This window comes from Anolis sagrei, chromosome 1 (assembly GCF_037176765.1).
Source record: "Anolis sagrei isolate rAnoSag1 chromosome 1, rAnoSag1.mat, whole genome shotgun sequence".
NCBI lineage: Eukaryota > Metazoa > Chordata > Lepidosauria > Squamata > Dactyloidae > Anolis > Anolis sagrei.
Genome location: NC_090021.1, coordinates 193,054,505 through 193,078,037, shown reverse-complemented (window position 1 = coordinate 193,078,037; position 23,533 = coordinate 193,054,505). Strand labels below are relative to the sequence as shown.

At 39.5% G+C, this 23,533-nt stretch overlaps 1 protein-coding gene across 5 annotated transcripts in view; it reads left to right on the top strand.

The window, feature by feature from the left end:
• RAPGEF4 (Rap guanine nucleotide exchange factor 4) overlaps positions 1-23,533 on the top strand; it is a 199,934-nt gene that overhangs the window by 121,952 nt on the left and 54,449 nt on the right. For 3 of the 5 annotated variants that reach the window (XM_060779179.2, XM_060779186.2, XM_060779202.2), the window contains 4 exons: positions 6,701-6,754; positions 8,478-8,584; positions 15,068-15,189; positions 16,731-16,914. In XM_060779179.2, the coding sequence (XP_060635162.2) occupies positions 6,701-6,754; positions 8,478-8,584; positions 15,068-15,189; positions 16,731-16,914 (467 nt within the window). The remainder of the gene's footprint in view (positions 1-6,700; positions 6,755-8,477; positions 8,585-15,067; positions 15,190-16,730; positions 16,915-23,533) is intronic. The other 2 variants (XM_060779194.2, XM_067471507.1) reach the window with 1 other exon arrangement.

The window sequence follows — 23,533 nt, the reverse complement described above, 5'->3', positions numbered from 1 at the left end:
TCAGATTTTAATATTAATGCCCAAGAAGACATTGAATGCCATAGAGGGAAGGTGCATTCTCAAAATCTGGCACAGCATTGGTTAGCCAAGTGGAATGGGCCTATTAAAGGGCACAAGATTTGTTTTGAGCTCAGGGGCTTTCTGCAGCCACCATGACATTCCCAGTATGTTGGAGGAACAAACTGCTTGGCTTCAGTGGTTGTTAACAGATTATTCACCACAACGGGTCTCCCTTGGCAAGGGAAGCCTGGGAGGGCATTGTGAGTACCATAAATCTCTAGAAATGAATCACATGTATACAAGGGAGGAAAATACAATGACGTAAAACACCAAGGAGAAAAGCGTGGAGGCGTTTGTGACAAATATATTTGTGAAAGATCCATCATGACATATGTGCAGGTCTTCACTTGTTACCATTTCACTGGTTACATAAGATAAAATAATGCAGTACACCAAGGTTTAAAGTATTCAAGGGTTGTGTAAATTGCTCTTATATAAGTTGAAAGGTTAGAAAACCCATCATGTTGGCCATGATTATAATATTTCTCATTCTCCCTTCTCTATGCATTGGAAAACCAGAATAGCTGTTGTTATGAAGGAAGTTTCCATTGCTCAAAGGAGAGAAATATCCCAGAGTGAAAATGTGCCTATGAAACCCCAAAAGGAAAACTTAGATTCTCTTAGATTCTCATTACCTTCAACCTTTACATCATCCAGCATTGTGAAATGATCTGATCAAGGTTTCATCATGTAAAAGAAGGCAGACCTTGTGGGAAGGGGAAGGGTATGTGCAAACCTCCATGGGCCATACTGAGGGCTACAGAATACCAAATCAGATGGACATCCTATGGACACCCATTCCCTGATTTAAACTAACCAAATGTGCTTAAAGATGGCATATTCAGTATTATTTCAGTCATCTGTTGGAACAGATAAATGTATGAAAATATGGAAATTTACCTCAGCCTAAAGCAGTATGTAAGTACAATAAATAGATAACTAAATAGTATTTATTTATATTTATTTATTTATTTATTTATTTATTTTATTACTTTGCTTATATACCGCAATTCTCAGCCTAATGGCGACTCATTGCGGTGTACAACATGTGCAAAAATTCAACATACAAAAAATAATACACAAAGCATCTCATCAAAATATCAAAGCATCTCATCAAAAACATTAATATAACTACAAGCCATTCCGAGTCGTCTCATCGTCAAGTTCACAATCCAATATCATTTCCGTTGTTCCATTCCTATGGTCGAGTTACCCGTTATTGCACTACTATTCAAATGCCTTCTCAAACAACCAGGTCTTTAACTTCCTGCGGAATATCAACAGGGAGGGGGCTAGCCTGATGTCTACAGGAAGGGTGTTCCACAGCTGAGGAGCCACCACCGAGAATGCCCTATCCCTCGTCCCCGCCAGCCGTGCCTGTGACGCAGGCGGGATCGAGAGCAGGGCCTCCCCGGAAGATCTCAAAGTCCTCGTGGGCTCATAGGCTGAGAGGCGGTCAGTTAGGTATCTAAATAAGGTAAATAAATAAATAAATAAATAAACTAAATAGTACATATTTTTTAAAAATTAAATTCAAATAACATACAATTCATAGCAGTGGCATGAGTTGTTTGGGCATCTTCATCATCATTAACAATCCAAAGGTAATCCTGAAGATGATATTTGGGTGGATGAGGAAACGCATCAATTTTCCATGTGTCCACTTAAACTGATGCAACATTTTCAATGAATCCATTGTTTGGGCATGTGGGAATTGTTGATTTGGAAAGTATTGCACAGGTGCCTCCTTTTTTAGTGGAGTGGGAATACTTATTATACAGTACTGTATCCTTTATGCCGGTGTGCAAGAGAAGCGAAAAAAGGACCACAGAATTTAATCACATTAGACAAGGCACCAGTGTGATCAAATACAAGCCAGAAATGCATCTCGCACCCTTGAGCCTCTGCTATATGTTCTGTGGGATTCCATCACAGTCTATAAAGACGTGTACACATACACCATTAGATTTTGCTGTTGGACAATTTGGGGAGGGGGATAATTGCGGGAAGAAACAGGGTAGCCTATTTCAAGGTTCAGTTCTTCTGATAAGTCAAGCGCATATGATCAACATGTTTGACACTTGCGTTTGAAACAGCCAAATGAATTCCCTTTTGAATCTTGAACAATTATTCTTTCAAGTTTAGCAGAAAATTGAAAAAGGAAATTTTACAAACATGTTTAGATTTATCTTGTCTGTCATAGTACCTAACAAAGAGAACTGTGAATACCTGGCCTGCAAATAATTCTGAAAATTGGTGTTACAGAGTGAAAGCATACTGGGATAAAGCCAATAAAATAATCAATAAATACATGGGATAACAATAGCAAGCCCTTTTATGTATAAAAAGAAAGACAAGTGGCAAAGATTTCAGAGATTTCAGGATGTTAACATAAAGTATGGTACTGTCTACTGGATGATTCCTGGAAACAGATTCTTAGCATGAGCCAATCACATTTGTTTAAAAGAAAGCCCTAGTAAGTTCCACAGGGCTTATTTCCTGGGTAGGAATCAATAGAGAGCTAGCATGATGTGGCACAGCGAGTTAAACCACTAAGCTGCAGAACTTGCTGACCAGAAGCTTGGCGGTTCAAATCCGTGGGATGGGGTGAGCTCCCTTTGTTAGCCCCAGCTTCTGCCAATCTTCACAGAAGGCAATTAATGACTGGGGATACAATTGCTGACAGTGTACAGTTTTGTTATTGGAACCAGGGCCTCTGCTGTTTGTGTTCCTAGAATTCTATTTGTATGGTGAAAGGTTAGAGGCGGTATAAGAAAGTGCAATGAGGAAAATAAACTTTGGACTTATTACATTGTACCAAGTTTATTTTATTGACAATGTACATTTTTTTTCTTCTGAGTAGGCCTGTGATGCTGTTAAGTTAGCCCTGCTCTGTAAAGTGTTTAGCCACCACAGAGCTGATCCAGGGAGCATCCAAACTAATTTGTTAGTGTAGATTACAGTTGTGTGCAGAATTTGTTTCTTTTGTTTCCTCCGTTTCCTTCGGCACCTTCTGTGCTTTGGAAGCCCATAACGGTAAGGGCCCTCTTGGTATGAAAACCCGCCCAACACAAAAGCAAGTTGGGAGCCGATCTTGGCTACTCTTCTGCTTTTCAGCCTCACAGTTTAATCTTTTTTATTATTATTAATCCTCAGCAAACAAAAAGAAAACCTTCATTCCCTGTTAACTACTTTCCTCTTCCAGGAGGTTATCAGTTTTCCTTACCTCCTTAAAATGTCTTAGAAAGAGTGTGCAGATTATGGTGTGGTGCAGTCCAAGAGAGAAAGCACCTCTCCTCTAGAGTAAGAAACTGAGAACTTGCCTCCTTGCCTTGGAAAGAGTACATGTGGTGTGCAGGCCCAGGAGAGAAAGTGTGTGTGCTTCCCTGCAGCCAAGCGCTTGTCCTCTAGAGTAGAAACAGATAAGAAGCCTCCTTAAAGCACGCATCTGCCTGCAGCTGAGTGCCTCTTCTCTAGAGTAAGAAACAGAACTTGCTTCGGAAAGACTGAGTGTGGTGTGCTGGCCCAGGAGAGAAAGAGTGCGCAGCTGCCTGCAGCCAAGGACCTCTTCTCTAGAGTAGAAACAGGTAAGAAGCCTCCTTAAAGCATGTGTTTGCCTGCAGCTGAGTGCCTCTCCTCTAGAGTGGAAACAGCTAAAATACCTAAAATGATGAGAAGGGGAACATGGGAAGCCCTCCCTATAACGGGCTGATAGGAAACGGATCTTTCGGCACCCCAGATTGAAAACAGATATCTGTCCTCCTGATTTTGGGAGGCTCCCAAAAAATGAATTGGAACTCCCACCAAAAGCCAGGACACGGAACAGGTCAAAGTGTCCCCAGATTGCACAAGCCTAGAGTAGATATATCCTTAGTCATCTTGAGGTTATCATCAACAAACTTTACAATTATGGGAAGGTTTTTAACTTATTTATGATTATTTATTATATTATTATTATTTATTATGAGAGCCCTCAGTGGCACAGTGGGTTAAAGCACTGAGCTGCTGAGCTTGTTGACCGAAAGGTCGCAGGTTCGAATCCGGGGAGCGGCGTGAGCTTCCGCTGTTAGCCCCAGCTTCTGCCAACCTAGCAGTTCAAAAACATGCAAATGTGAGTAGATAAATAGATACTACTCTGGCGGGAAGGTAATGGTGCTCCATGCAGTCATTATGGTCACATGACCTTGGAGGTGTCTACGGACAATGCCGTCTCTTCAGCTTAGAAATGGAGATGAGCACCACACCCCAGATTTAGACATGACTGGACTTTATTTCAGGGGAAAAACATTTACCTTTACCTTTACCTTTTCAACTTAATACTTTTCTTTCCTTGGCAGAAAACTAAATGTACCCAGGGACAAAGGGGACATAGTCTTAGTAGACCTGCCACTCCATCCTGTGTTCATAGAGTTATGCCTCTAGCAACAAGAGAATGTTTATCTGTGGACCCAGGATTTACAATACAAGCATCACATAAGTAAAATATTAACAGTGATTCATCAAGACAGTATCCATTTCTTTAGAAAAAAAGTCAACTCTGCAACAATAAAAGCACCCTTATTGATAAGTATCTCCAAACATCTGGTGGCATAAGAAGGTCTTTGTGGCTCTGTTTAGGAAGAGAGTTTTGTAGGATGGGCATCATAGCAGTCAAAGCTCCTTTCGGAATAGTGTGTTATTTTATTTGTGACTTAATGTGAACATTTTATTTTGCCTTTAGTACTGCCTGAGCTGTGCCTTCAGTAAAATTACTGAAAGCTGCCAGTAGTTTAAATAAACACCTCATTCAGCATAAAAGGAAGCAAATTGGCCTCCCCCTTTCTCGTAGATTAAAACATGCCTGGCAAACATGTTCTCCCTACTGGGGGGTGACTGGCAAATGGGGCTTCAAATCTCACAAAATACCTTGAATACGCATGCTGGAGTTTCACCTTTTGGGGCACTTCATTCAATTCATGCAAAACAGTTACAGCAGCTGCTTGGCTGTAGTAAAGGAGCAAGAAAATGACAGGAAAATAAGACATCATTAGTGGTGTTCCAGTCTTTCTGCCTGTATTTCCGTGCGGACTATATTTTGCCTCAGCATTCTTTTTCTCCTGACCTTGGGCATGACCTGTCATTTTTGGTAATGGGTGCTGCATTTTGTACGTGCATTTATGTATATGTGTGTGTGTGTGTTTTTTAAGAAGGGCACTTGCCATTTGTTTGAAGCAGCAAGGTACAAATCGTTAAATAATGTATGCCTCGTGTAGCATTCTAACATATGTCGTTTGCATTGATTGCATGAAAAGATTTCAAAAGGACGTATTTTATCAGCATTGTGAATAAACAGGGATCACTAAAGCAGAAGCAATGTTTAATTTGCTCTTCTTCAAATAGAAGCAGCTTGCCTTTTTCATTTTGTGCTCATATGTAAAGCTCTTACACAGAGACCAAAATGGACTTTATGTATGATATCTGTCTCCTTTTTTAAGGTGCAGGTAAAAACAGCTTACAGAAAGATTTAAAAATTAGAAAGGAAAAAAGGTTAAGTAGTCTCCTCTCAGCCCCTGCTTCTCATAGGAGTAGCCTTCCCAGGATGCTCTGGGTTATAAAAAGAAGAAGACAGAAGTTTTTTTTTGTATTAAAAGCATTGCATAAATAAATAAGTTTAAAACTGATAAAATAAAGGGATCACAAGCAGCTAAATAGTTTTGGGCAAAAAATGGGCAACAATGACTGCATTGTCTGTAGCTTTAAACAGTTCTTCCTCTGTGCATGAGGCAGGGCATTGTGAGCAAGCATACAGATGTTGACTTGTTTATTCTGCTCCACAGTCACACAAGGTGGAGGATACTTCTAGGTAGTGCCATTTTGTCAGGTTGTCTTTTGATCTGCCCACTCCCCTTCTGAGTTTGTTAAGGGACTTCCAAGTTGCCCATTCTTGGTTTGCCTCTGGAGGAAGACCCTCATGGGGGGCCATCCAGTTGGGATTTCCTGGTTTAGCTGCCCAGAGAGATGCTCTTGCTGTTGCTGGGAGAACATGATGAGGAGTGGTGGTTCTCATGAAGCTTTCCCCTGATTTAAATATACTGGAAGGAGGCTGATAGCCATACAGTGGGTGGCTTTCACAGTATCCAACCTTATTTCTCTCACAACTGACCCAAAAGCATTGTTTTATGACAACATAAGTAATACCACAGAGGAAATTAATATGGAATTCTGGACATTTCTAGTGGGTCACTATAACCTTCCCTACATCTTCCCTAAATGTTTTCAATGGATGTGTAGCACTGATTAGGAAAAGGCAACTTATTGACGCGAACTCCCCAAAAGTCATCTAAAGAATAAATTACATGGTGATTCACCATTTCCTCTCTTTTAATAGAGATTTCTGAGCATCATTTTGCTGTGTTTTCTCTCACTAGTAATTGAAACATTATTTTGCTTTATTCTTGCCTTAGAGCCTAGTTGTCATTTATTGCTGTTCATGATTTCCATAATAACATGGAGAATTGCCTTACCACTCTGATTATATCATTTCAGACTTCAAACATTTTTTTTGTTTTAGTATGTCCATTTATTTTTTTCTAAAAATCACATTCTTTTTTGTTTTTTATCAACTTTTTTCATTTCTTTCATTTGAAATTTTATTTTTCAGATGTCTTTCATTGAGCATCACATCCCACTTCGTCCAGTTAAAACCATTGCAGAGGTAACAGGCAATAGATGTGCAACTGGCATAGGTGCATTGAAATAATGTATAATGGGGTAATTCAGTCCAGAGATATTGTCTATGGCACTATAGTAATAATGCTATAGTAATGACCTGTCTATATGGGCCACATACCCCAAGTTTGACCAGAAGTTGCTCCTGGGCATCCAAGCAAAGTCAGAGACTTCTGGTCCCTAACACAGGATAAAACTGCCTATTCCAATTCTACCTCATGTTAGGAAAACCACACTTCGATGTTTGTATGTAAACAGCTGAACCAGTTCTGACTTTGAACTGAACAAATACTCTAGTGCAATCCATTGAAGGAAGTATATATAATGTAGAATAAATTATTTGCTTGTAGATTTATATAAGTCATTTCTCATCTCTATAAAGTAACTTCCAATTATAAATGTCATGCTAACTGCAATTACAAATTGAGAATACCTGAAAAGTTACTTTGAATTACTGGAAGTTGCAAGTACAATAGTATGGACAGAATCTTATTGGTAGCAGAAATTGTATTCAGTTCCTTTTGATGTATCTTTTTTAGTTACATGCAGTGAGTTATTTCATCTGTATCACTTATTATCCCATTGGGCCCTTGGGGGCATAGTGGGTTACACCACTGAGCTGCTGAAAATGCTGACCGAAAGGCTGGAGGCTCGAATCCATGGGACAGGGTGAGCTCCTGCTGTTAGCCCCAGCTTCTGCCAACCTAGCAGTTCAAAAACATGCCAATGTGACTAGATCAAACAGGTACTGCTTTGATGGGAAAGTAACAGCACTCCATGCAGACATGCTGGCCACATGACCTTGGAGGCGTCTACAGACAATGCTGGCTCTTCGGCTTAGAAATGGAGATGAGCACCAACCTCCAGAGTCGGACACGACTGGACTAAATGTCAGGGGAATTCCTTTACCTTTACCTATGCTTAATTTACTCTACCTAGTTCTGGATATGAGGCTTGTAACTTTTCTTATACCATGATTATGGAATCACATATGCTACTCAGATAAATTTTAAGTTCTTAGTAATTATATAATTTCACAGTTCCCAGAAGATGATGGAAATCACACCATATCTGTGAATGCTCAGTATCCCTGCTGTAGTAATACCAAAAAGTTCAGATTGGTGCTGAACATACACTGAAAATGTGTTTATAAACAAGCTGACACCAATCTTTCCTAACCGTGATGTGTCAGAATACAATTCCTATCATTTATAAATTCTCCCAGTGGCCACAATGATTGGGGATGGTGGCCCAGTCCATTTGGAAAGTGCTAGAATTCAGATCGATGGTCACAAAGCAACAGTGTAGCAGAAAGAAAAAGAATGTGTAGTTCACTTCTCACTTTTCATTCCAGGCAAAGCAGCTCAAACAGAGAATAGCCATTCAGAATTTATTTTATTGTCAATCTCTTGGAAATGTTGGATTTTCCTCTTGAAATTACGAAGTGCAGATGCCCTTGAGTGCACACAAATCTCTGATCTGTTGTAATATCTCCAGGTTCTAAAGAGATAACCTTGGATCAGACCAAGCACGCCAAATTTACATACTACGCTGTAACATTAAAAACTAACCTATTAATATTCCCGGTATTGTTGAGGGAACTATATACAACATGAATAAACACAAGAATGAATGCTCCTTTATCTTTCAGGAGACCATGAAAGCTTAAAATAACACAATTACCTTCTTTTCTGCTCTCTCTCTTCAAGGTTCCATCAGAAAAAATCCTCCGGGCTGGAAAGGTATTACGGACTGCTATTCTCTCCCGGGCACCTCACATGATCAGAGACCGGAAGTATCATCTGAAGACATACCGGTACTTGTGAACAGAGTGTATACTATGGGAGGGGGGGGGGGGCGAGGGCGAGTGTATAAACACTCTTCTTGTAATATTTAATTATAGCTTCCATCCTTCAAAATTCCATATAACCAACCTATTTGACATATTGTGATTATGCTCCAAACATTATAACCTGTGCCCCTAAACCTCTGCTCTACTTAAATAGCCACCACTGCATGTATAAAACAAAGATCCCGATTCACACAAGACATTAGTTCTGATGGAATCCCACACATCTGTTTTCCTTACATGCCCAATGTTCACTTCCTGAAGCCTTCTCTTGGATTTTCAGAGAGCACTGGATAAAGGATATGGCCCTTTATATATTTTTGGGTTCTAGCTCCTTACAGACCCAATATAGGGGTGATAGAAATTTGAGACCTATAACATGCAGGATGGGCCAGAAAATGAACTACGTGGAACTCAATGAGCCTTACCTAAGAACAGATGAATACAGGATCCAGCGTATAGAAAAGTGTAATTTTTATAAGGTTTGATTGCACAGCCTGTTTATCTGTATTTTTGCACTTTCTGAATGAATGTTTCATAGATACAGATCTTTGACTATTAAATAATTGGGTTGCTGCGAGTCTTCCGGGCTGCACAGCCATGTTCCAGAAGCCACACAGCCCGGAAAACTCACAACAACCCAGTGATTCTGGCCATGAAAGCTTTCGACAACATGTTAAATAATTGTTTCATTCATCCTGTTGGTGGCAGCACTGCCTTGTTAAAACAAGTTAGTTTTGTCAACCTGTCATGATAACAATTTTAAACAGCTTCAAACTTCCACTAACATTTCCCATCAACAGCTGAATTAAATGCCCTCAAATCCCCCCATACGTTCTTTGTATTAAATGCATTTGAGTTGGGGTATTTTTCTCCCCATTAGAAACAAAATGGGTATCAAAATATATTGTATTCAATCTGCAAAAATTTAAATTACGCATAACTCTTTTCTCAGAACAGCAGAAGGGAATTAATTTCTATCTGGAAGTAATTCTTTGTCTATGTCTGATTTTTAAAAAGAAATTATAAAACCTATGAGTCACACATTCTTTGTCTCTGTGTTCCCCAAATTAATATAAAGCACCAACGATTAAAATAAATCCCAGAAAGCAGCAATAGGCTAAAAGACATTCCATATAATTAAGCAGCAGTCCATAAATCAACCACCAAAAGTCCATTGCCCACTGAGGATTAAAACGCCGATATATTAGCAGCAGGGCTATTTTAGAACAAAAGGTAACATGGAAATGCCCTTATGGTTTCTGTAATGAATAAATAAAACATTCAGTGCGTAATCAAATTACTATTGCAAGGTAGTCAGATTAGCTTTCCTCAAGAGGCCAGTTCAAAATGGTAAACACTAATGGAAAGTATTCAATATTATTTTAGTTTATAGACATATTTTGTTTTATAAATGAACTGGAATCTTTAGATTTGTCTAAACTGGCCATATAACCCAAAGTGAACCAGAAAACGGTCCTTGATGTCCAAAGGATGTCCAGGGACTTCCAGACCTTAATGTGAGCTAAATCAGGTTGAACTAGATTAACCTCACATTAAGTTAAAATCAGGGAATGCACTCGAGTTTTGCCAATAATCTGGAGTAGCCCTTCATTTTGAGCAGGGTATGGACATCCCTTCACTACCATCTGAATACCTCCATGGCCTCCAGAGCCATTCCAGAGTATGTCTGCCCAGACTGGCCCCAGATTTTATGGTAGGTGTAGATCAGCCCTTATATTGGGTTGCTGTGAGTTTTCTGAGCTGTGTGGCCATGTTCCAGAAACATTCTCTCCTGATGTTTCACCCACATCTATGGCAGGCATCCTCAGACGTTGTGAGGTCTATTGGAAACTAGCAAGGGAGGTTTATATAACTGTTAAAGGTCCAGGGTGGGAGAAATAACTTTTGTCTGTGGGAGGCAAGTATGAATGTTGTAATTAATCATCTTGATTAGCATTTAATGACCTTGCAGACCTGGCTGATTCCTGCCTGCTGGAATCCATTGTTGGGAGGAGTTAGCTGGCCCTGATTGTTTCATGTCTGGAATTTCCCTGTTTTCAGAGTGTTGTTTTTTATTTACTGTACAGGTTTTAGAGTTTTATATTCTTGTACTGCTTCAACAATGTGTATCCCAATCTCAATCAACATATTATATCTTGTTTGGAACGGCATAAAGCAAGGGATTGATTGATTCTTCTTTAAAACTTGGGAAATATACTTTTTGGAAGACAACCCACAGAATCCCTTTCTTGAGCTCTGACTACTGTTGCTCTATATTTCAGTCTGTTTCTGCATAGTAATTCTCATTCCATCCAGTCTGTCATTGTCACTCTTTTCTTGCTACAGATTTTCCATTAATGCAGAATTTTGTGTGCTTCAGTATTATTCCCAATTTCACATAGAACCAAAAGATCTCATAAAAGATCACACACACACACACAGTATATATATTCATAAATGTGATCAACAATGGTGTTGGCCAACTTTCTTCAGTAATTTTCTGTTTGTACAATATGGTAGGGGAATATTTACGAAGACAACATCCTAACCTAACGTAGGTCATACAAGATCACTTTAGTGGTACAAATATTTTTGTCCAAGTCATAATAGAATAAATTAGTCGCTCTTAAGTTAGTTGCCTTGGATACTGTAACATGGCTAACTTGTCCTTCAGTGTGACCTGAGCTGAACCAACTTATTCTGTGTTTAGTCCACTAAGTCTACATTCTCATGTTACAATCATATCAGAAGTTAGAAACATTACATTTTTGGACTACAACTCCATGAACATCCCACACTACTAGCTGAGATTTTGGGAGTTGTAATCTAAAAAAGCAACATTTTGTGCTCAGCAGAAATGAGGGGTGCTATTTTCATTCATGCTGTTGCTATTATTAGTTTTTAAGAAATGTTTAAAAACCCCTATAATATATAGATTCAAATTTTGTCTACTTTGTACTTTTTTCCCCTGTGTCAGGAGTGACTTGAGAAACTGCAAGTCACTTCTGGTGTGAGAGAGTTGGCCGTCTGCAAGGACATTGCCCAGGGGACACCAGGATGTTTTTGATGTTTTATCATCCTTGTGGGAGGTCCCCGCATGGGGAGCTGGAGCTGACAGAGGGAACTCATCCATGCTCTCCCCAGATTCAAACCTCCTATCTGTCGGTCTTCAGTCCTGCCGGTGCAAGGGTTTAACCCACTGTGCCACTGGGGGCTCTGGTTACTTCGCACTGAATGTCTTTTTAACAATAATCCTGCCAGGCATAAGGGTTTGTTTGAAATAAAATTTTGCTGAAGTGTTGCATTTTTCAATAGGGAAATAACATAAAATCTTATAAATTCAGCACACTTTCCTTGTAAATTCAGCACACTTTATCAATTTGTCCTAGATTTTCTACATAAACAGTTTCTAATACTAATAATAATAATAATCATCATCATCATCATCTTTATTTATACTCTATGGCCTGTGTCAGCTTATAATAATGCTTTAATGAAATGGATAATTAATTGAGCTTTTAAAGCATACTTCATCATAGTGGAATTTAAACTTCAGGAAGGGGAAATGTGGCATCCCATCATCAAGCTGTTCTTACATTAGTCACTTCTTACTGAATCAAGGGGTGCATGTGGGATACAACCATTCTCCTCCTAATATAATGGAGAAGGCAGAAGGTCAGCACCCCCTTCCCATTCTTATCCACCTGCGTGGAAGATGTGAGAACTCCCTTTGCTGCTTCTGTGAAACCCTCAGGAAGATGGCATGACGTGAGTTATGAAGTGAATGACTTTGTGCCAGGCTTTGAAATTTCATTTCAAGGGAGTGAGCAACCCTCTCCTTTCATCAACTCCAGAAGTTTTGGGGAGCTTAGGGGCTGGGTGGGCTCATGTTGACTTGTGTAGACCCTGAGTCTGTTGGAACTTGAGGAAGGCTCGCACAGTGAGCACCTTCAAAAGCACAGCACTGCTGACTTTTTCACCGTGAAGATGGATGGCACCAGAGGCAATAATAGCAGAGGAATTTTCTTTGCTTCCAAATATCTGCAAAAAGACAGAAATCCTGCTCCCATCTGGCATTCAGTGAGAGAACCTTCTCTATGATGCATGGAGATCAGAGGTGTGGGTGAAGGGTCTCCTACTGTGTACTCTTTGAATATCTCTTTGTCAGGAAGTGATTTGTGGTTGCCAGTGAAATCCTGGAGCCTATGTATACTGGATTCTGGATTCAGTACTACTTTATGACTGCAAAACAAAAAGCATCAACAGAATCACCAGCCTACTGCCTTGTTTGTAATTGTATATGGGCATTCGTGTGGGAACGAGGAAGAGAGCCTTCTCTGCTGTGGCTCCCTGGCTATGGAACCCAGTACCTGGTGAGATTAGGCAAGCCCCCACCCTAGAAGCCTTAAAAAAAATCTTGGCTTTTCCAATGTGCCTTTGGAGAGTGACCATATATTCCAGTCCTGTTGTTTCACCTACACTGTTTCTCTCATATCGCACTTCCCCCCACCTTATTGAAAGTCTAATTCCACTGTTCAGTCCCCTATGAGCTCCTCCCCTACAAATATACATTTTCATTGCTATCTCATACAGTGTTTTATCATTTTATATTGTGCATTTGGCCCACCCACTGTGTTTATTTCCCATTATGTTATTTTGTACTGTTTATTTTACTTGATTGGTTTATTTATTTTATTATTTTGTTGTTTATATTTTTTGTTGCTGTAATGTATCGCTGGGCTTGGCCTAATGTAAGCCACTCCGAGTCCCCTTTGGGGAGATGGTGGTGGGGCATAAATAAAGATTATTATTATTATTATTATTATTATTATTATTATTATTATTATTGTTAGAAACACAACAAGATGAGTCACCAGCAGACACTCTGCTGGCTGTTGTATTGGATCATGCGTCGGACGCTTCCCAAGTGTCTAGGACTGTGTGATGTATCGACGAATAATGCGTGGAGATCCCAGTAAGGTGGCCTTTTGCTCCAAAACTCTGTCTGTCTGAAGTAGCTTGATGTGTTCATTCTCTGTCTACTCTGGGACTTACAGATTATTATTATTATTATTATTATTATTATTATGGTTATGGTTATTAGTAGTGATTATATTTCTATTATAATGATTTGTTATTACAAAACAACTTCCTCCTTCAACTCCATTCTTCCCAACAGGGTTTTCTTAGATGATGTGTTACTATTTACCTGTTGTATATGTGCTCCCTGGAGTGCCTTGCAAGCTACTCTGAGTCCCTTCGGGGAGATGGCGGCGGGATATAAATAAAGATGCTGATTATTATTATTATTTCCCGCTGTATTTCCCACTCATGTTTTCTCTTTAGCTGCCTTAATGTGCACACATAGGACTCTTTTCTCAAAAATATGAATAAATTGTGTGTGTGTGTGTGGGGGGGGGGGGGGATCAAATGTAGGTGGCTTTTTCTAGTGCGCCTTTGAATGAATTTGCACCAATTTTTCAATTTTTGTGTTATTTTGCTAATGCCCCGAGTCAATAAGTCAGTTCCCATCTTATGAATTCACTTTGCATATATTGTCATGTCGATAGGAAACCTGTGGCTCTCCCAATATTGAACTATAGTTCCTTTCATCCATAACCACTGGTCACACCGTCAAGGACTAATGGGAGTCCTAAAACCTTTGAAGGAACACAGACTAGACTAGGAACTGCCTATGGGCTAGACACGGTCCAGAGTTCAATACTTCTTTTTCTTCAGGGTGCTGTGTTCTTTTTAAAACCAAAACAGTCTTAAAGGTCTGCCAGTCTTGAGTTATATGTACTAAAAAGTGTTTAGTCCCAAAACACCTGAAGCGACCCATGTTTCCTGCCCCTGGCATTGCTCATAAATGAAGTTAGCTAAGAGTGAGCATTGCTATCTGCTATGAAAACTTCCCCACTTTCCAAGTATATGAAGGAGTGGCAGAGATCCCCAGGCAAGCTTTTGTTCTGTTGTGTCTGGTTTTCATTCCCTCTGTGTCAAAGTGGCATGAATCACTAGCTGGGACCAGGGGCATATCTAAAATACATGCAGAATGCTGTCTGAATTCATCAGAGTTAGATAGATGGATCTAGATATGTCTACAGGACTGGCTGACTCACAGGGGTTACTTTTTCCGGAATGTCTTGGATTGCTTTTGAATTATTCCTAAAAACTGGCTGTTTCTGACAGTCCTTCAAAGTGAGATAGAGAGATTATATTGAGAGAATTGGTGTCATTGCCTTCTGTGATGAGGTCTGGCTTGTCTAGCTGAGACAGAGTTCCTTGCAGCCATTATATCTGATAACAGCGAAACTGTTTCCCCTCTCAATTTTTTTCTATTTATTTTAAAATAATTATAACACAACAAGTGCATTGGGAAGAAAAAAAATCAGCATTTGCTGTACATAAATATAAAAGAACAACCTTTCTCTCCTTTCCCTTCAGACAATGCTGTGTTGGAACAGAACTGGTAGACTGGATCATGCAGCAAAGTTCATGTGTTCATTTACGCACCCAGGCTGTGGGCATGTGGCAGGTATTGCTGGAGGATGGTGTTCTTAACCATGGTAAGCAGAATACATGGCTTTGTAATATGTGCTTCTTGGAAATGCTATTATTTTCCGCGAAGAAATTGCTGTATTTTTTTTCTGTACAAAACAATTGTACTCAAACTTTATGTAGGATATGCCCCAAAATATGAATAGTTTTTGAAAATTGTCCAATTTTCAAATACTTTGTTGTAGCAGGAATAATATTGCCAAAATTGCTCACTGTTTCCTTGAAGAAGATTAGCAAATAATTGCTTCACTGTTGTACATATAGTGAAAAACAAGACAACACAAAACAAATGGAAGCAGAAGTTGGGAGGAGAGAGAGGATAGACGCACTGAGCCTGCATGTCCTTTTCTGGGCAACGGTTGGGGTCAGGGTGGTCTCATTACTAATAAGAGGTGTACTTTCTGGCAGAGAGAGAATAAAGCCAGCTTCCCTATTCATTGTCCAGCTTTATCCCTGGACAATGAATAGTGCTGGGTTGGCCTCCACTTCCTATGACATTCACTCAGCAGTCTCCTAATGGTTGGCAGTTCCCTGGCCAATGGACAACTGCAGGACGTGATGCCCTTTTCCTACCCAGTCCCAGCCTTCTTCCCCAACTCAACAGCGGGAGCCAAATATACAATATTAGGTACCCTCTATATGCATATAGGAGTCTAGAAGTCAACCCAAAAAATGTGTCGATTTATCTATGGGTCACTGGGAGTACTGTACCTTAACTCTTATTTTAAAAGGAACCATTCCCTTATCAGAGTGAAGTGGTGAAAGGCAATAACTTAGTCCATTCCAGGAGAACCTAAAAAGAAGCACCAGTTCTGTCTACTTACTCCGTCGTGGTGCTGCTTCTGGCCTTTTTGAATGCCTGTACAGGGAAATGGGGCAGAGTTCAGGGGTGACTGATGCCATGAGGCATCATTGGTGCTTTCTCCTCTCTGAGGAATGACCCTTGACTTTTCCACAGGTCATATCAAAATCCATAATTTGGGTGCCATAATCTGCCCTCAGCTTATTTATGAGGTTTTCTTCTACATTGATATATGTGGTAACTAATGGTACATACTGATTAAAATGACAAGAAAATCCCAGTTTCGTTTCTGCTCTTTACTTTATTTTGGATATCCATACTTGGAATATTTTCTGTCTGTTCCTAATATGATTAAAGACTCCTATTTGAGCTCCTTAGGTCAGTTTATTTTAACGCAGCATAAAATCTGAAAGGACAGGTACAAAATCTGACAGTCTGGTTGTATCCTGAGACTATCAAGTAAACTAAAGCATCACAACCTGCCATTAATTCAACACATCCATTTTCTTCATATGATGAGCATACAAGGCCCAGCCTTAACATTATTAAGGCAGCTGCCTCAAGCAGAAGGTTTTGTATTAGAATATTAGGACAGAAAATGTAATATTTATCCTGTAAGAGATGAGAACAGATGTTTGTTAGATTTTCTCTTTCATGCATCAAAATAACTTGGCTTGAGTTGATGCACCTTGACTGGGCCAGCTCTGCTTCATACCTTAATTGTTCACTTCCTATTGATGTTTTCAGTGGATCAAGAGCAACACTTCCAGGACAAGTACCTGTTTTATCGATTTCTGGATGATGAGCATGAAGATGCCCCAATGCCGACTGAGGAAGAGAAGAAAGAATGTGATGAAGAGCTACAAGACATCATGCTTCTACTGTCTCAGATTGGTCCTGATGCCCATATGAGGATGATTCTAAGAAAGCCGTAAGATTATTAATTCTGATTTTTAGAGTTTCAGCTTATATTCAAGTCACCTGTTTTCCTAGTTCTTTGTCGTAAAATTAGGTGCCTCAGCTTATATTTGGATCAAATTATACTTGAGTATATATATGGTATATATATTTGCAAGATATTATCTGTATGTAGAAACAATATATCAGGAAAAAGTTCTAGTATAATGTTTCCCTAATGCACTAACTTTCAGTGTGAAGGAATGTATTTGTGGGAAGATGGAGTGGTGAGCTGCTAGCATTCCCTGCTATGAATCGCCATGGTATAGTCCTGCCAATAATTGTCTGCCCCATATTTGAGAACTTGCATTACCTATCTCATCTATAAGAATTAAGTCTTTATTAAATTAAATATTGGAGCCAGATTCTTATAGTTCATAAGATGTGTGGGCTTGAAAAGTACCTTCATTTTGCCAATTGCAGCTGCTGAGATTTTTCAGCAGCGTGCAAAAACTTACATAATTACCCAGAAAGAAATAATGCATTTTTTAAAAAAAAATCTGAAAAGATTCCTTTGAGCATTTGATTGTATAATGATGCTGTTGCTTTACGAGGTGCTCACTATTGTTTCGAATTTGAAACTCACTTGCAAAATGTGTCACTTGTTTTGACAGCAACTTTAAAAATTCTCTATTTATTACATTAACGGCAACATTTTAACTGTCAAATGATGAAAGAATGTCTCTAGTGTTTTAAAAAAGAATAAAGCTTCAAGAGGGAAATTGGCAGAGTTCTGTTGCTATTGGGAAGGTTTTTTTCCTTTTTGTTAAAAAAACACACACATTGCTATAAATGGAAAATTGGCTTCTTTTTTTCAGTGCAGCAAACACAGCTCTTTCCTTTTAATAATAGTAAGACGTAAAAAGCCGTAGTATACTCTTGGAAAATGCTCGAAGACCGTGGCTTCCATTTTTAATATTATTATTATTTCACAATTCAAAATTGACAACCTAAATTGAAATTTTCTTTTCAATCTGTATTTAGTCGATTTAGCTGTTGGCATGAAATGCTAGTTCATTCTCATTTAAGCACACACTGAAACATTTAAATGCTATGAGTTAGTACTTTTAAATTAGAAAATGTTGTCCTTAAGTAGACAATTGCTATTAGATGCAGGAAGGGGGGCTTTTCTTCCTTTCCTGGAGCCAAATTATAAAATTTCTAGTCCTTTTAAAAAATGTCAATGGCAACTAAGAAACCTGATCCAGATTACTGAAAGAGAGGGGTGGTGTTTCAATGTTTCCCATTTCACTTTTCTAATTATACTTTCTCACCACTGTACTGCCATTTACTCTGCAGGGCAATGATGCAGAAGGCAGGTGGGAACCCATATATTTTTCCCTGAGGAGCTAGTAGCACCTTTTGGATGGAGCAATTTTGCATCTGCAGGAGGGCAATTATATTCCTCCTCAGATGCTGCCATTTGCTTTCAGAAGAAGTCACATAGCTACCTTTGGGGGCCTCAAAACACAAAGTTTCCAATGTCACATCTATTTCAGCTTTGAGGTGTCATGTGACTTGAATGAACCTTAAAGTATGATTTCGGTTTCTGGATTATGTGATTGTAATGTGTATATTATATGTTTTTAATTCCATGTTTTAAATGTCTAGATGTTTGTTTTTTATTCAGTATGGTTTAATAGTTTAATTAATAGTTATATGTTATTGCTATTCTTACGCTATGTTTTTTAGATGTTTGGTTGACTGAATTTTTGGCATGAATATGTTGGAAACCGCTTTGTGTCCTCCCTGGGGGAGAAAAGTGGTATATAAATGAAGTTAATAAGTAAATAAATAAATGATCAAATAACATCAGATGAATCAGTTTTCTGCCAGAAGCAAAAGAGGAATGGAGTCCTCAGCAGACAGGAGTCCTTTGTCCCATCCTGGTCTTTCCACAGATATATAAACCCATTTTCCTAGTTCCAACAGACCTCACTACCTCTGAGGATGCTTGCCATAGATGCAGGCAAAACGTCAGGAGAGAATGCCTCTAGACCATGGCCATATAGCCCAAAAAAACCTACAACAACCCAAAAGAGGAATGGCACACTTTCCCCCAGTTTTAAACTACAACACAGAATCCGAAAACACAGACAATTGTGGACTAATTCTGATATCTTCTTCACACACACATACCCACACATGCACCTTGTTCTTTTTTTTTGCTAATTTTATCCTACTGCTAGTCCTTAAAATAATATTTTGAGGCTCTGGCTCTTTTGCCTTAACTTTCCTGCCTTTCGCTATGATACCAGAAATACAGGAAGATTGAAGTCAGAAAACAAACACAGCATGCTTTTCCAATCCTTTTTGAGAGAGCTATAGAATTGGATCCAGAGATTAGTAGGCATGCTGATGCACATTATGGGCTCTATTTCAGAGTATCCCCCAACTTTTCCCAGTTTAAAGTGCGTAATGCATGTTGCTGTACACATTCATGGTGTGTTTCATCTAAACCCCACACTGTCAAGCTACCCTCAGACTGCATTAAGTGGTGAGTGTAGAAGTGACTTAAGTGTCTCTGATAGTGTTTGGAGGGTAGAGCTGTCAGTGACAACTCAGTGGGAAAGTGATACATCGCAAACACTATCAGACCCCTTCCACACAGCTGAATAAAATCCCACATTATCTGCTTTGAATTGGAATATATGGCAGCGTGGACTCAGATAACCTTGTTCAAAGTAGATATCGTGGGATTTTCTGCCTTGATATTCTGGGTTATATGGCTGTGTGGAAGGGCCCTAAGACACTTGTGTTTGTGATGTATCACTTTCTCACTGAGTCGTCACTGATAGCTCTACTCTCCATGAATGTATCCCCGTTTAAAGCCATTTTGACATCTTGTGGCAATTGATTCCACAAGTTAGCTCTGTGCCTGACTTACTTTTCTTTGTCCAGAACCTCTCCTCACCATCTGTGGTAGTAGTGTTGGCAATGTAATGACACGCCTTAGTGGGGGCATAAAAAGGACTTTGGGCTGCTGTGCCTTACCTTGGAGCGTTACACCAGTTCACATCTGGCACAGAGAGAGCCTCTGTATCTTATCTGCTGAACATCGACTGCTCTATATGTCAAATTGGACTAAACTCTTTTGAAATCCTTCTCTTATCAAATCTCTCTATCCTTCATTTACAGTCTATCTTTTAGTATAGGAGTGGATAATGTGTGGCCCTCCAGATTCTACTATGCTGCAGCTCCATCAGTCTAAGCACATGGTTAATGGTGAGAAAAGGTGGATGTTGCAATCTAGCTATAGCTGAAGGATCACAAGTTGCCCTTTTTATTATTCCGAGGGCCTTATCACATTAGCATATGGATTTGCCACTTAATGTGGGGACCTGGCAGGGGGCGTAGAGAACCTGCCATCCCATGCCCCACGTTGCCCAATGTATGCCACTTCATTTCTCCACAGAACTCTGCCAGAAGTAGATGTACATGGTGTAATGGGCTCCTTGACTAAAGGGGAGAGGAAGTGGCATACAGCAGGCAAATTAGCCCATATGATGAGTTCGAAAGTGTCACATTTCATGTTCGGCAAAATTCATATTTCCTGCTACTACAGTGTTTTTGCTGTCCTTTATTTTTTCCTGTATTTTTCCTCTAGGAAAAATAATTTCCTTCAGAGCTCCATGCCTGAGCAAATTGACTCACAAAATAAATAATACAATGGCTATCACAAAAGAAAATGACCCAATGACCAATCATATAAAAGAGCAAGCAGAGTAGTGCAAAATTTCTGCAAAGATTGACTGATATATTTTACTTAATGGAATATCACTTTTGTAATAGCATGCCAGTTGTATCATGTAGTTTGGGACCTCAGTCCTCTGGAGTTTTTGAGTCTCTGCCATATTGCCAGTGTGTTAATATGTCTCCCAACACTTCATAGCTGGAAGCTGGAACACGTATCTAACATCAAAGTATGGTCAAGATAACAATAGTTATTAATGAGGAAAAACAAGCAAACTAGGAGAAGCTGCAACCGATTGCTTTTGCCTGAGTTTTCTAAAAAGGGAAAAATGCTGCCCACTCATCTCTTCTCCCATCTAAGGCCCCCTCTGCACTGCCATATAAGCCAGTTCAAAGCAGATAATCTGGGTTTTATATGGCAGCGTAGAAGGGGCCTAAGTTAATTGAGCACAAACTACTTTTGCTGCTTGAACTCACTTTTGCAGCATTGGCAGTGAACTGAAGACTAAAGGGAAAGCGGGAAGAGAGAGAGGGAAACTGGAACATTTTTAAAGCAGCTGAAAAAGTGGGACAGCAGAGAATGAATTGGAGCTGGATTTATATTGCAATATAATTCAGATTCTACATTGCCAAATAATTCAGATAATCCACTTTATCATTTTTAAACTGGATTATATGAGTCTACACTGCTATATAAACCAGTTCAAAGAAGATAATCTGGATTTTATTTGGCAGTGTAGATCCAGCTTGGGACTGTCCCAGTCAAACCAGTATAGTTGGAGGCAGGGCTGTAGCCAAGGGGGGGGGGGGTCCAGGGGTTCAACCTCTCCCCATTTTTCAGGTTAAAAAAACTGGTTTACTCATGAATTTTAACTGGTTAACCAAATCGCCCTGCTAAGTCTATGAGAAGCGAAAACTAAACAAGTCCCTCCAGATTTGCAAGCCCTATCTCAAGCAAATTTTGACAATTTATTCATAGCTATTACTTGCAGCAATAGCTGATACCGTGGAAGCATTATTTGCTTTAAAAAATTCACACACACCCTCCTGAATTTCTTTTCTGCCTAAGGTCCTGGAGGGTGTATCTTACAAGATGCATGTAACTTGCAGCACTTTATTCTAAATAGAATTATGTTGGCTGTCACTTGGTCCTCTTCTCCCTCAGATTCTTTTTTCTTTGCGAATGGAAGTTTGTCCAACTTTACAGCAAAAATGGGGCAGCTAGAGCAGGCACTGAGAGCACAGCAGTGTTTTCTTACTATAGAGCTGTATTCCTTGTTCTTTTCCACGCTCCAGCAATACAGAAAATTCTGTCTCCATGACCTTGATGGTCTACTCCAAACAGCCAACGGTATTTATTGATCATGTAATTTTCAACCATGCTCCCTTCCACTAATGTGCAGCTTCATTCTCCACCTGCCTCCCATTTATTATCCTGGGTATAACTAGGCACTGCTTGCCCAATGGGTTTCCTGCAGAAAGTAGGTCTTCACACAGCAGGCTCTTAGACATCTACATCAGTGGGGGCACCACACAGATTTGCAGAAACGGCGAGGCCTAATATCTTACCATGTGGCAGCAGAATAAGAAACAGCCTGGTTCTCTCTGCTGCTTCTCCTGTGACACTTTAAAAGAAAGGTATAAAAATTAAATTAAAATAAAAACAGAACAAAATATCTATCCTATCCAACAGCAGGTGAACATGCAATTTACAACTTGGATTGCATAACTCTATAGTTATTTATAAAAATGGGAAAATATACACACAAGCATGTACACTTGTTATTAATTTCCTCCAAGTTTGACCTGTGGCAAGTCTCTCCATGAAAGACCTCCATGAACCCTGGCTATCAAAAGCCCTGCAGATTCAGGGCTGTGGTTTCCTTGGCAATGTTTTTTGTAATGCCATCTTCCTACTACCTTCAGCTTTATCGAGCATTAGTATCCTTACACAATATAAAAACCATATACTACTGAAATGTACTGTATTACACCCTTTCCACATTGCCTCTATATCCCAGTGTCTGCTTATCCCAGATTATCTGGCAGTGGAAACTCATATAATTCAGTTTAAAGCAGATCATCTGGGATCGGATCCTGAGATATAGGACAGTGTTTAGTGAACATACATGCAAGGTACGTTCTTTGAGGAAAGATCTATAGGATCAAATCTGAGCTCTCTCTTTAGATCGGGGTGGGGAGCATTTGTCACGCCTGTACAATTCAACAGGGACCACATTGGTGTTTCTGACATGATTGGATGTGACATTATGTCACCAAAGGTCTTTCCGGTCCAAAGCCAAAGATGTCACCATGTTTGTGGAGAAATTAATTGGTTTTGGGATTTAGATCCCACCGCCCCTGTTATCTGTGGATCTTGAGAAGTGTTAGAGGTAAAACTATAACATTTTATAAGGATTTGATCTATTGGGGGAAATCACATATAGAACATTTTGTGAAGACCTAGGTCCTGGATGGGGGCTGCAAAATAGAGCCCACACACTTTCCTTGCCCCTGTTTTAAATCTGATTGACGTTAATTAATTATTCCTAACATTTTTTTAAAAAAAAAATGAAAACCACTTTTTCATATAATTTAACAGCTTGAGACCAAATATACAACTGGCTGCATGGTGCACCCTCTTCTCCTAAAGGGCCTGGTCTAGGGAATGCTGAGAGCCGTAGTCCGGAAGAGAGAGAGAATTTGCTATTGTGTGTTTTGTTTGCCGGGGGGGGGGGGGTGGTGGTGTCATTTTGCGCATGTGCTGTAGCATCTTTTTTTGTTTTGTTTAAGTCTCTTCCGCTGTGTTTTTCAGTGTTTTTATGAGATTTTTTCACTTGTTGGCCTGATAGATGTATTGTGTCCAAATTTGGTGTCTGTTCATCCAATGGTTTTTGAGT